The sequence below is a fragment of the Pollachius pollachius genome, assembly GCF_949987615.1.
Source record: "Pollachius pollachius genome assembly, chromosome: 6".
NCBI lineage: Eukaryota > Metazoa > Chordata > Actinopteri > Gadiformes > Gadidae > Pollachius > Pollachius pollachius.
Genome location: NC_136939.1, coordinates 14,279,544 through 14,292,133, shown reverse-complemented (window position 1 = coordinate 14,292,133; position 12,590 = coordinate 14,279,544). Strand labels below are relative to the sequence as shown.

General features: G+C 42.4%; 1 protein-coding gene across 1 annotated transcript in view; it reads right to left on the bottom strand.

Moving 5' to 3' along the window:
- Window positions 1-9,767, bottom strand: part of myo7ab (myosin VIIAb) — a gene marked incomplete at both ends in the record, with an annotated part of 32,755 nt that extends 22,988 nt beyond the window's left edge. Inside the window, 14 exons of the mRNA XM_079739055.1 lie at window positions 1,314-1,420; window positions 1,817-1,952; window positions 2,196-2,406; window positions 2,863-3,005; window positions 3,333-3,452; window positions 4,268-4,344; window positions 4,762-4,915; window positions 5,108-5,221; window positions 5,588-5,730; window positions 6,282-6,403; window positions 6,908-7,092; window positions 7,921-8,073; window positions 8,566-8,679; window positions 9,750-9,767. Coding sequence (XP_079595181.1) covers window positions 1,314-1,420; window positions 1,817-1,952; window positions 2,196-2,406; window positions 2,863-3,005; window positions 3,333-3,452; window positions 4,268-4,344; window positions 4,762-4,915; window positions 5,108-5,221; window positions 5,588-5,730; window positions 6,282-6,403; window positions 6,908-7,092; window positions 7,921-8,073; window positions 8,566-8,679; window positions 9,750-9,767 — 1,797 coding nt within the window. The remainder of the gene's footprint in view (window positions 1-1,313; window positions 1,421-1,816; window positions 1,953-2,195; window positions 2,407-2,862; window positions 3,006-3,332; window positions 3,453-4,267; window positions 4,345-4,761; window positions 4,916-5,107; window positions 5,222-5,587; window positions 5,731-6,281; window positions 6,404-6,907; window positions 7,093-7,920; window positions 8,074-8,565; window positions 8,680-9,749) is intronic.
- Window positions 9,768-12,590: the final 2,823 nt, after the last annotated feature.

Sequence of the window (12,590 nt, the reverse complement as noted above, 5' to 3'; positions counted from 1 at the left end):
CTACATTTGTGGCGGGAATGAAATTGAAAAGTGACAACCACGGGGGAGTGGGGAGCTACATAGAGACATTGATAACACAACAACAACAACAACAACACAAACACAGGACACAAACTCAAACTCAAAATTCAGGGTAGTATTAACGAGTGGCAGTCTGAAACGGATTTTAAAGAAATATGGAGACAGTACTACTCCTTATCGTCAATCTGAATATAAGCTTTCCCTCAATCATAGTCAAATAGTCATTAAGCTATTGCAGAGAGAGTCATTGGGATCAGGAGCACATAGGCCATAACTTGAAAACCAAAGCATTTATTCAGATATTTGTTGTGCGTTTGTGCCTGAAGATTCATTCTGGGATATATACAGTACTATCTTATCTTGTAAAGTGCGCATGCTGGCTGATACGATTAGAGGATTCACACTACTAATGCAGTTAAGAAACCGAGATATACAGCAAAAAGCGTATACTCATAATAACGTTATGAAGCTTGTATCTTCGTCACTGTTGTTTTATACTGACGACCGCACCTGTCTTTAGAACCAAGGCAATGGAGGGGTTAGGGAATTGGATGGTTCTAATAATAGTTTGGGTATCACAGAACACAAGTATTAGGCTAACTGACAAAAACAAATACACAGGATGATATGTCAGACCACAGGCCACTACAGACTCTTGAAACGTTTAGGGTTACCTTCGGAGTAGGAGTGCTGGGCTGCTGATAGCCACAAAGAAACTGATGATGGTGAACAAAAGTAGAGAGAGAGCGAGAGAGAGACAGGAAGGGAAAGACTAGCGCTGTTAGTCCACTGCCAACAAAGGACAGACAACCTCGAGCAAAGAGAGGTTGACGAACTACCCCCATAAAGGGTCACGAGTTTACCTAACCACTACTACACCAGCTGAAATCACTGATTTCTTAACTGAATTCATCCTTTAACTGAATTCACTTATTAACTGGATGCACTGATTGCCCATCTGATCAGATAACAACTGCCAACAAAACATCCTTCACTAACAAATTGCAGGCCATCCCCCTGATCAATCTGAAATATCAGGAAGGGCTGCACTGCATTAGCTCAAATCTAGTGACATACATAGCATAGAGGTGCTCATTCAAAATTAAGGTGAGTTTACAAAATAGGAGGAGCGTCCCGGACAGATTTTGGTTAAGTTAACAGACATGGGAACCAGAGAGAAATTCAAATTAATGCTTGGGTCTCTTTTCCTAAAAGAGATTTCCTGGTGCCACATGTATTTCGTAAGAACAATTGGTTTGCGATCCAGGATTCACCACGGGTGATGTCTTTACCATGGCAACGTCGGCCTGGAAGATCTGCTTGATGAACTTGTTCTTGGAGGAGTGCACCAGCTGAATTATGTCCGTGTGCAGGCTGTCTCTGTTTTTCTCCAGGAATCCTGCAAGGGAGGACAGTAGTATCACTAAATTAGCACTTTTTCTTTCATCACAGAGAAAATGTGTCGATGCAAAAGTGGAACAAGCAGCAGTGTTAGGTCAGAGTGCTTGTGGATTATGAATAATGAATGAATCACGATACCGAGTCCAGTGGTGCAAGAGTTTTCCCTTGCTATTATAGGCCAACTGGCTATTAAGAGATTAGTCTTGAGGAAAGCGGTTATTTTTGCAACTCTAAAAACCTTTGGTACCTGGCTTGGGGTTGTGGTTGGGCTTTGGTAAGTAGGGTCTGGTGTTTTGTATTCCTGTTCAGTTTTGTAATAGAGCACAGACGGGGCTTTGACTTTTGTAAACCTCCATCTTAACCTGGATGTTGAATAACTTTGTAAGACACGTACCTTTGGTCTCGTAGTTCACCACCCCGGCAAAGTGCTGGATTCCAAACTGGGTCTCGTAGCTGTTCTTGGGCTGGATATAGTTAGGGTTGAGCTTGTGTTGGGAGTTCAGCTTGTATAACATTGTGCCATCCGTTCCCTGATAGAACAACATACAAAACCAGTGCTTTCAACCCTGCAAACACTGCAAACCCACATATTTACATGTAGAATATACCCCTTCAGATGAAACAATCGTGTTTTTCAGGCTTAGGGGGTCATGCAGGACCTTCTCTGTATTTGCTAAAGTGCATTGTGAGAAAGCAAGCTATAGACATCTTCCAATCCACTTATGATGGGAAATTGCTGTCAAAAGGTATTTCCTGGAGGCGGGTTGCAATACCTTTGGGAACTTGCTCTCCTCGTCGATGAGGGAGATGATGTTCATAGGTTTGTTGGCGATCATGTCCAGGGCGTCCTGGTTGTCTGTGAACTCGATGTGCTGCCAGCTGATGTCCTCCAGGTTGTACTCCTGCTGCTCCAGCTTGAAGACGTGCCGTACGAAGAACTGTTGCAAGTTCTCATTGGCAAAGTTGATGCACAGCTGTTCAAAACTATAAGTGGGCGATTGGTAGAGAAGTAAACAAGGGATTACTGAAGGTGTGCGATTATCTTCTCCATCAAAAGCCTAAGAGAGAGATTGAAAAAGATTTTCCCAGGGTCTCAAGACTTTTTGTGGTCTTGAGAATTTCATGGGTATTATGAAAAGCTCACGTACACATTTGAGATTATCTCGGGAGACTGTAGCCTGCGACCAACTAATGTCAATGGCTCTGCAGCAGCCATTTCTAGTTCTTTAAAGGTGTTTGCACACTGTCACAAAAACAGCAAGAAACACCAATGTTGTTGGATGAATTTTTCTGTTGACAACATCACAAATATTTGTTGGACAACTTGTTATAGTAGGGTGCTGGTGTTTGTAGATTAACCAACTTCACAAAATATATCTTTGCAGTTCATCAATTCACAAAGCAAACATTGATCCATATCACATGAACAGTGCCACTTGCCTGTTGACAAAGAAGTTCTCGAAACCAAAGATGTCCAGCAGTCCGATAGACCTGGTCTGGATCTTGGTCTCACAGGACGTGGGCCTGTAGATAGCAGCATTGATCTTGTCCACGATCCAGACGAACAGCCTGCCGTAAATCCCCTGGAAGGAGGGAAGCCGGATATATAGTACAAATCTTAATATAAACTAGTGATGCTACACAGGGAGGACTTAACTTAGTAGGGTGTGGTAAATGAAAAGCAGTTTTGTCGAAGAGTCCCCATTCCTGAGATGGCATGCCTCCTTTTTGGCATGATATGCAATATTAATAACATAATAGCTCAAAATGACTCAAAATTAATTCTCTGAGCAGATGTGTGCCAGAAGATTTTCCTTCTTGAATTGTATACACTTTGACAAACGGTTGGGATTTGGGATAAACAACTATCTGTGTGCAGTTTATATGGGTTTTGGAAGCTAGATTATGACCTTGACAAAGGCGTTCCTGACATCTAGTCCCTGCTCCACATTTAGGGGTGTGGCAACGCTCTCTCCACGAGTGATGAGGGTGCGTGTGGTCAGACACACCATCACGTCCTTGGGATCCACCTTTGAAACCAAAAGTGAAACCAAAACGGAATTGAGCTGAAGCCAGAATTCGCTTGATCACAATGAAAACACACATGAGTAAACATTTGAATAACTAGTGATGTTAAAGCAGATCAATATCTATGAACTAGTCAAGAGGAACAGAGGAGTTTACCATCTGTATAGAGGTGTATGGCATTTGGTAAATAACACAAAACAAGCCAACAACAACAACACATATTTATACAAGAACTCTCAACTGCTCTCCATTAATATTTCATTTTCATTCATCCCTATTCAATCCAGGGTAAATGTTTTTTTTAAAAGGCTCTGTTTGATGAATTAGAATCATTAAAACCACGCACCGTTCTTCTTCTCATTTCTCAAAACTTGAGAGGAGAACCCTCACTAGCAGACTTAATAACTCATTAGATGGAGTTTCTCTCAACAGTAATGAATCCACTCTATATGTGAGGCCTGAGGCCGAGGCCATAAAGCCAGACTAGTGCAGCAGGGACACCGGTCCTGTTGGTGATGAGAGACACCATTGATTGATTGATTGATTGATTTGACTGATTAAATTATTTGTTTCAATCAAACATTTAAGTGGCAATCTCGAAGATCTCCAAAGACTTTAATTTAAACAAATGTCAGCTAAGTCACTATCTATTGCAGAACGAGCTAACACAAAGGTGACTGAGTGCCTATGGTCCCACTAATGAAAGCTCTTGAATTCGCAGTGTTGGGAAATTTACAAACTGGGTGTTGGTGAAAATGGAACAGAGATCGTGGAGACTGTAAGGTTCATGAGATAGAGTGCACAAACACACACGGACCTCCATCAGCGAGGCAGCGGTCATCAGGTCAGGGGATCTCACCACCACGCAGGCGTCCAGGTTGTCATAGGTGCGGGCTGTTGGGATACAAAGAGAACCGCTTGTCTCTGGAACTGAATACGCTTTCCAAGGGTAAACTGGGTCCAGCAGTCTTACTATGCTACAGAATGACTTCCGCGTGAAAGACGCAACGGAGCCCGATCCGGAAACCAACCACTAAAAGGGGTACACCTTGCTTCCTGTTACATAATAGAGATATTCAAAAAACGGAATTTATTCACCTGAGTATATAAAGCTTTCAGATTGGGATTTGAATAAGTGCATTGCTCTGGGGCCAGTGTACACAGTGGTGATTTCCAACATTTGCAGACACTTTTCTAAGAACTTTGGTGTACAGCCAGAATGTTTTTGCTGGTGAAACGCCCCTGTTCATCCAGCGTTGACCTGCTTGCGCAGGATTACAGGTCAGACTGTATGTATACTGTGGCACTGACCGTCAAATCCCAGGTTCCCCATGTGTAAGATGGCGGCCAGCAGCTTAGAGATCTCCCAGTTCTCCGTCTCGGTGAACATGAGCACCTTCATGGCCGACTGGATGCTGGAGTAGTCGTTCAGGTCGTCCCGGCCTTCGCACTGCGTGCAGTTCCCCTGTCGCGAATAAAAAAAGCGAGGTCAGGTTGGGGGCTCTTATTTTGAAAATCCCCCGTATTAGGGAAAAAAGTTTAAAATGATATTTACAGGATAAACTCAAAGGTTGAATGAGATATGATGGATGAAAGGAGCATGGCTCATTACATGGCTCATATGGATGTATTTATTGTGTCACGGTGAGACACCAACCATGGTGAGGTAGGAGTAGTCGGTAGCCTGGCCGAGGCCCAGCTTGGTCTTCAGCTCGGGGGGCATTCCCTTCAGCATGCAGTAGAAGACGTGGTAGTTCCTCTCGTCAGGAGCCTGCACACAACCATGAGGATAGGAGAGTCAGGGCAGGAAGGGCGAGTTATTATGGAAAACAGCCAGATTGGGGACAACCATCCTGGTCTTATATTTAGAAAAAATTATATCATCAACAATAGTCAATATAAATAGTATTCTCTTGAAAATAATAGTTATATTTAACATTATTTTGTAGTGAACTTTTTGTATGTATCAACACCCTAAAATATTTTACCAGTGGTAAACCCCGATCCCTTTGCCTGGGACTCTATCGCTTTAACAGCCGAGCCACTCCCACACTAGCCCAGCACCTCAATAGAAGACACATGGACAGTGAATGACAGAGAGTCTGTTTCATCCTAGGGCGGCTGTGACGACCCTCACCTGCCGGCAGACCCGGGACTTCTCCAGCAGGTACTGCTCTATCTTGGCCCCCTCGATGGCCCCCCGCTTGTTGAAGTGGATGTCTATGTACTTCCCGAAGCGGCTGGAGTTGTCGTTGCGAATGGTCTTGGCGTTGCCAAATGCTGTGAGGAGAATAGACACACACACACACACACACACACACACACACCCACACACACACACACACACTCACACACACACACCAAGGCGACGAAATGTTAAGAAATCAAAAAGCTCTTTGACGTTTAGAAGTGGATTTAGAGTTTTGGGTTGGTTTTCGACACAATAAGTAGCGTTATCTGTATCTCATAATTCCGTGATAAAAAACATAAATCCAACACATTGCATCTCTTTTCCTTAGCAGAATTTGCATATTGATTTTGAGGTATGAGCATATAACGGAATATGAAAAATACCTCAGGTGGATGCCACTATGAGGATATTGGCTTGACCAAAATATAGTTGGAATGCTCCAAAATATAGTTGGAATGCGGCTATTATCACCATGAAAGCCCATTGTTGTGACTCGGGATGCGGACATAAATGTCCCCTCAGTAATTACATTTCCTGTCCTTAATGACATCATCTGCAATTATCCAAACAAATAATCAAGGGAGGGTTTTATTCACAATATATATATATATCTATATATCTGGTTGGTACATGCCCAGACCTTCTAGGATGGGGGTGGCCTCCAGGACCTGCTGTTCTATCCAGGAGTGTTGTCCGCTGATGGCGGCCAGGAACTGGAGGATCAGCTTAGTGCTCTCCGTTTTCCCAGCCCCCGACTCCCCACTGTCACAACAGATCATATCAACCGTCATGAGGATTCCAATTAGGACATATGTCGAGAGACTAAACATTAAGACATATGCCACGATTATATGCATGATGACGTATGTCACGACAATGCAAATCGAGACGTACGTCATGATAATACGAATTAAGACATATGTCGCGAGAATATACAATAAGACATATCAGGATAATATACATTAAGACATATAGTTATAATATACATTAAGACGTATTTCACGATAACATACATTGAAACATATGTCAAAAGTATACGCATTGAGACATATGTCATGATTATATACATTTAGGACATATGTCACGATAATATACATTAAGACATATGTCACGATATTATATATTAGGGCATGTTTCACGATAATATACATTGAGACATATGTCACGATAATACACATTAAGGCATATGCCGTGAGAAAACACATTATTAATATCAATATGATTAATAATGGATATCAATACCTGAACACACACACACACACACACCTTATAATGCAGCACTGGTCCTTCTTGTTGCGCTGCATGTTGAAGTAGCAGTTGTCGGCGATGGCGAAGATGTGCGGCGGCAGCTCCCCGATCTTCTTGTTGGTGTACAGGCGGATCTGGTCGGGGGTGTAGATGGGCAGGAGCTGGTAGGGGTTGACCGCCACCAAGATGGAGCCTGTAAACGTCTGTAGCGGAAATATAAGGCAAGTACAAAGAAGGTGAAAAACAAAGACACCACTTTTTCCTTTCCTATAATAAGCTACATAAGTCAAAGTCCAGAGTCGTTTGATGGAAGGTCAAACTTTTCACCTATATTAGTAGAAAATCGTTCGCAACGGTTATAAGACATCATGAGGCTAGCACTAGCATTTCAATAGAATTTCACCCGCCTCCGACCACATGATTGGAACGATGGGCTTTTAAAAGTTGTGTAAAGGTGCGATGGAAGAAAACCACCTTGCCTCGGAAATATTTCAAGATTGTTTCCATGTTAGTTTTTTTTATTCTTTACTTGTTTATCAACGGTAATCATTTGAGTGGACCCTTGAAGAAAGAGGCTGGAACAACGGTTTAGCTTGATACGTTGCACTTCCGAGCACAATGAAAAAGGATAAAAGGTCAGACTGAATGGAGGAAAAGAGCCAGAGAGTGATGTGAATCGATCAGGGATATGATTAGCAATGGCGGCAGTGCTTAGTAGACACAATCCTCTGTAGTTTGTACTCACCCGTCCACCACAGTTAGTCTACATAAAGGGAGAGTAGGAAGGGCAAAGGAAAGGCAGGGGACAACCATTTTAAAAGAAAATCCTCGGGAGTATCAAACAACTCTCCACATATCATCACACGCTCATGTAGTCTCCTGTAAAAGAGTACTTTTGGTTTCTCCATGAAAATATGACAGAATTCAAGCAACATTCCTCTATAGCCATATGACATCTGCTTCCCTTCAACTGTTAACCCGATTCAAAAGAAAGGCGCTTGACACCTGGCTACATGGTAACAGCTACTCACGTAGATGACATGCTCTTGGTAGCGGATGAGCAGGTTCCGGAGGATGCCGGCTTCGTTGAGGTCTCCAAGCCGGATCATGTCCTCCACCCCGTGGATGGAGGTGGGGTGCATGGGCTTGAAGTTGGCGGCATTCTGGGGGGAGATCCAGTGTTCCTGCATGGGGGGAGTAGGGGGGGGAGGGAGGGAGGTGGGGTTGGGGTGTGTGTGTGCATAAGTGTGTAAAAAGGCTGTTCTGGAAGTGACAATATCTGGACCCCCAGACACCAATTGGGGGACCACATACATTTTCATGCAGTATATAAGCCAAAGGTGATTAATTTTAACACACTATGTATCTGCAAGGTTACAGAGTATCTGTAAGTTAAAAAAAAGCATAGAGTTTACAGAAGAGGAACTCCTCCCTTTAAATATAAACAAACCAAGTTGGCATGATACCAATTCCCATTTTTTCTCCTCTGTTTCGCTCCTTGTTTTTTCATTTTACACACGCAAAAAATTCTAATCAAAGAAACAGCAGGTTCAGCTTTAAAAACCTAGTTGAACCGCAATCACGCAATGTTACCAGAAGTGGTGCGATATCTGTGGTTTGATGTTAGTATTGGGTACAACGTAGTTGTTAGGTGTCTGGTTGTGTTGGGGACTCACGCTGTTCTCGTCATCCAGGACCTGGGTCTGTCCCGATTCGCACAGTTTGACCACGGCTCCCACCGGGACATCAAACTCCCGACCCGTCTTCAGGTCCAACCACACGTAGTCCCCCTATGGAGTCAGATACCAACCACCGGCAGTTAGCTCACAGTACCACTTTATACACGCCAGACTGGATAACACTTCATGTGAGGAAACCAATTTACCATAACCTAATTCAGCTGCTAATTGATCTTTCTACAATCCCGTTAATGGTATTAATATTTTCAAAATGTTGGCTGCTATTAAACAATTATTTGCCGGAAAATTATATAGTAACATAATTCCATAAAAGGTAACCAGTGTAAATGTATAATGTGTTGCAGAGGTTCCGTTAAAGTGGTGGTTTGCTTAAACCTTGTTTGGCCTCCAACACAGTCAGCAGGTGGATTTCCACGAATGACGACTAAGCCCCGTCGAATGACAGAATGGAACTACCTTGAACCTTAGAGCTTACTACTCTTGCTAAGGAGAGTTCCACAACGTGTGGAGAGCTTAATGCTGATTGCATGAATCAAGTGTCAATCAATTGGATCCAGAGTCTGGTCTGATAGAGCCTACCAAGTTTCAAGATTCAGACAGTGTCTGTTTTATTTACGCATTAAACTTAGCCACGCTGAGATAGGAGGGAAGACCTTGAATCAGAAATAACAGAAGCCTTTCTACAATGTATGACACACAATAACAAGCAATATTTCCATTGTATTGTACTTTTCATCACAGATATATCTCGTTGCATCTTCCTAACACATTTTTATAAGATTTTTAAAAGACAAAGAATATAGAGGGGCAAATCTCTTTTGTAACCCTAACAGCAAACGACAGCCAAGGGCCAAGATGTTTGGATCCTACGTCTAGACCCTGACCTTAAGCCTTTATTATGTTACTCTTCATTTAGACTGTTGTTGGGACCAGATCCATCGTAGGGCATCATTCAAAGGTTGAACAGTGTAATAACATTTGGTACGACAGCTGTTCGGTTTAGTTGACAAACACAACACGTTAATTGCCAAAAGACGTGCAACTATCAAAATGGTACAATTTGCAACATTCTATCAACTAATTATAATAACATTTTTTTTTTTTTTTTCCACTTTTTTCTAAGATACCCACGCTCTATAGTGAGCGTGTCTGTACAGTACCTGTTGTAAGATGACCATGGTGTCGCTTCTAATTCACCGCAGGGCATCGGAGGTCAGCATATGATGGGAGGCCGGGGAGGAAGATGCAGAGGAAGACTTGAAATAGAGAATGTGTGAATCACGATTATGCAATATAGTAAAACATATGCTGTTTTACTATCATATGTTGTTAAATTTGTCTCGCCAACCAGAAAATAGCAGGATTGCATTTCCCTTTTTATAGGCTACGTTGTATAAATACTTTTGGGTTGGATTTGGATTAAAACCCTCTCATTTGTTGATAATGGGTTTGAAATGTCTTTCAAACCTGGAATCATTCCCCAATGTACTGGATGATAGGCCTAATAGGTATTTTTTCTAGATCATCAACTATCATTATCAACAAACATGCCACTGTTAGACAAAGGAGGGACACTAGAGACACATGTGAAACTCACTTAATCAACATGACCCAGTAGGCATAGTGCATATAAAAATGCTTCTGGCCTGGGGCTTTAAACTCAGACAATTTAGACAATAAGTACTAAATAAAACACTTTTCCCATACTAGATTTTGTAAGTCCAAATGAAAAGGCTATCACACACACCCTCCGCCCCCTAAGTCTACTGCAAGAACTTCTGCAAGTGTTGACAGCCAGAAAGGGCTGTTGACTCAAACAATAAATTAACATTATCGTTGATAAATTTCATTGTAATGCAGTACTATAAAGTATACATAATATCCTTCAAACCAATGGGGAGTGACATTTTTGCATGCCGGTTCACTATGCTACATTATGCTACGCTATGGATAGGGGCTAACCTCGGCCCTTAAAGGCTTAATGAATTCCCAGGGCTTATCCTACTGCTTAAATATGAGCAACTGTTGACCACGGTTGCTAAATAATGTGCTTCTCCACCACAGTAGTACACACTGTTCTGCTTGAGGTGAGTCTCACTCATAGTGGCACAGATAAATCTGGTTACGAGGCAAGTTTGTGTCTCAACATCCCAAGGGTATGTTAAGTACATGTAGAAATGTGTTGGTGATTGTATATGGTTTAAATGCAGGAATTCTAATTCAGCAGAAATATTGTTGGACAATTATTACTTCACTAATGAGTTAATATTGACAATGTATCTTATTTGTAACTGACTTGCACAGATTCAAATGTTATAAGCCAACTGTGGTAATAAGGTAAATGCTGAAATGCCAGTCCATTTAACCCCAATTTTGTTTCAGTTCTGAATAGAAAATAAGCTTTAAAAAAGAAGATAAGTGCCTATATGTCCTAGGTATTAGTGTATAATAATAACATCATTAACAAGGGTTAAAGCGTCTGCTAAATGCCCTAAATGTAAATGTAAATGTAAACATGCTATCAAATGAACACACAGCTACCTCAATAGTAACGGATCCCAATCAATAAATCAAATGTAGCTTAAACATCATGATGATTCTGATTTCTGAATGGCATCAAAAACGGTTCAGTGGAGCACATATTCTTCGCCAAGTTCCTTGAGGGTTATCTGCTGCCAAGTCCACCCATACGCCCCTTACTCACAGCATATGCCCCTCCAGAGCCTCTTAGAAGACCCCCAGGGTGCCCACTCTGCACATCGGTCACCGTATATCGTATCTACGAGCCGCCCCTGTGCCTGCACTCCACCCATGTGCCTTGTGTCACGGTGGCTGGGCCTGGTGGTGTGCCACAGGCCATGACGGCAAAAGGTGTTGCATCGACCCAGGTTCAGGTAACCTTGGGCAAACAGTATTCTCCAGCTCTAAGTCAACCCCCTTTCCTTCCCCTAATCACTTATTCCTGCTCCCTAATCTATTGGAGGAATCCGGTGGAAATTAAAAGCACAATGCATCATGGGGTATTGTGCTTAAGGAAGCCCACAACACTTGGACACCTCTTTTCTACGGTGCATTATAGGTGGTACGCAGTGCATTATATAGGCACTATCTTTGACAGAAGTAAAACAATTAGGACACAGTACTGGCCTTCAGATTCCAGACAGAAGCCATCTTGCAAATGCAAAACATTCTAGAAAAGAAATTTGACTTCTAATCGTCACGTGTGTGCATGTGTGTGTGGGTTTGTGTGCATTTGTAGGGTCCAGCCAGTAGATGCATGGGTGTGCACATATGGCAAAAGAGGACACAAACAGGACTCACATGGATTGGATTCAGACGGCCAGACACGGAGGCCCCCCGGATGGCTTCCTTATCCGCTGAGCAACTATGAGACTCCCCAGTCCTCCATGACTTCTGTTGGTAAGACCTCTGTAACGGACCCGCACCAATCCATCAGAGGTGGTCTTCATGGTGCTCGTTCATGGGGTGCATGGTTGTGTGAGTGGGGGAATATGCAGCTGTGTTCAGTGCAGCGAAATAACATGCTATCGTCCCTGCTCTGTAAATGTCTCATGCTCACAGTAATAAACATGCTCAACAGATTCACGATTTGTTGAGCATGTGTTGTGTATCACAGTGACAGATGAGCAGTAAGAGGGTACTTCCTTTTGTCAATATAGTTGACTGAATTGAAAATGAGAGGGCTTATATTGTTAGACATTGATTGAGCCTGTATTCAGACCCTGGAGTGTTTCAAAGCTTATGCCACTTTTGAGCTCAAGTGCATGTTTCAAACACATGTTTAAAACTCTCCCTTGTGTTGTCTATCGAATGATTGGCCATTTGGGCTAGAAGTATATAACTGGTGGCTTAAGCTGAGCATTTAAAAGCAACTACACAGAACACAACATTGGTGTGCTCTTAAGGTAAGCTAGGCTGGTTTTGATATTGTGACGCACAACCAAAAGTGTATAGATACTTATATATTTTCTACACAGTGT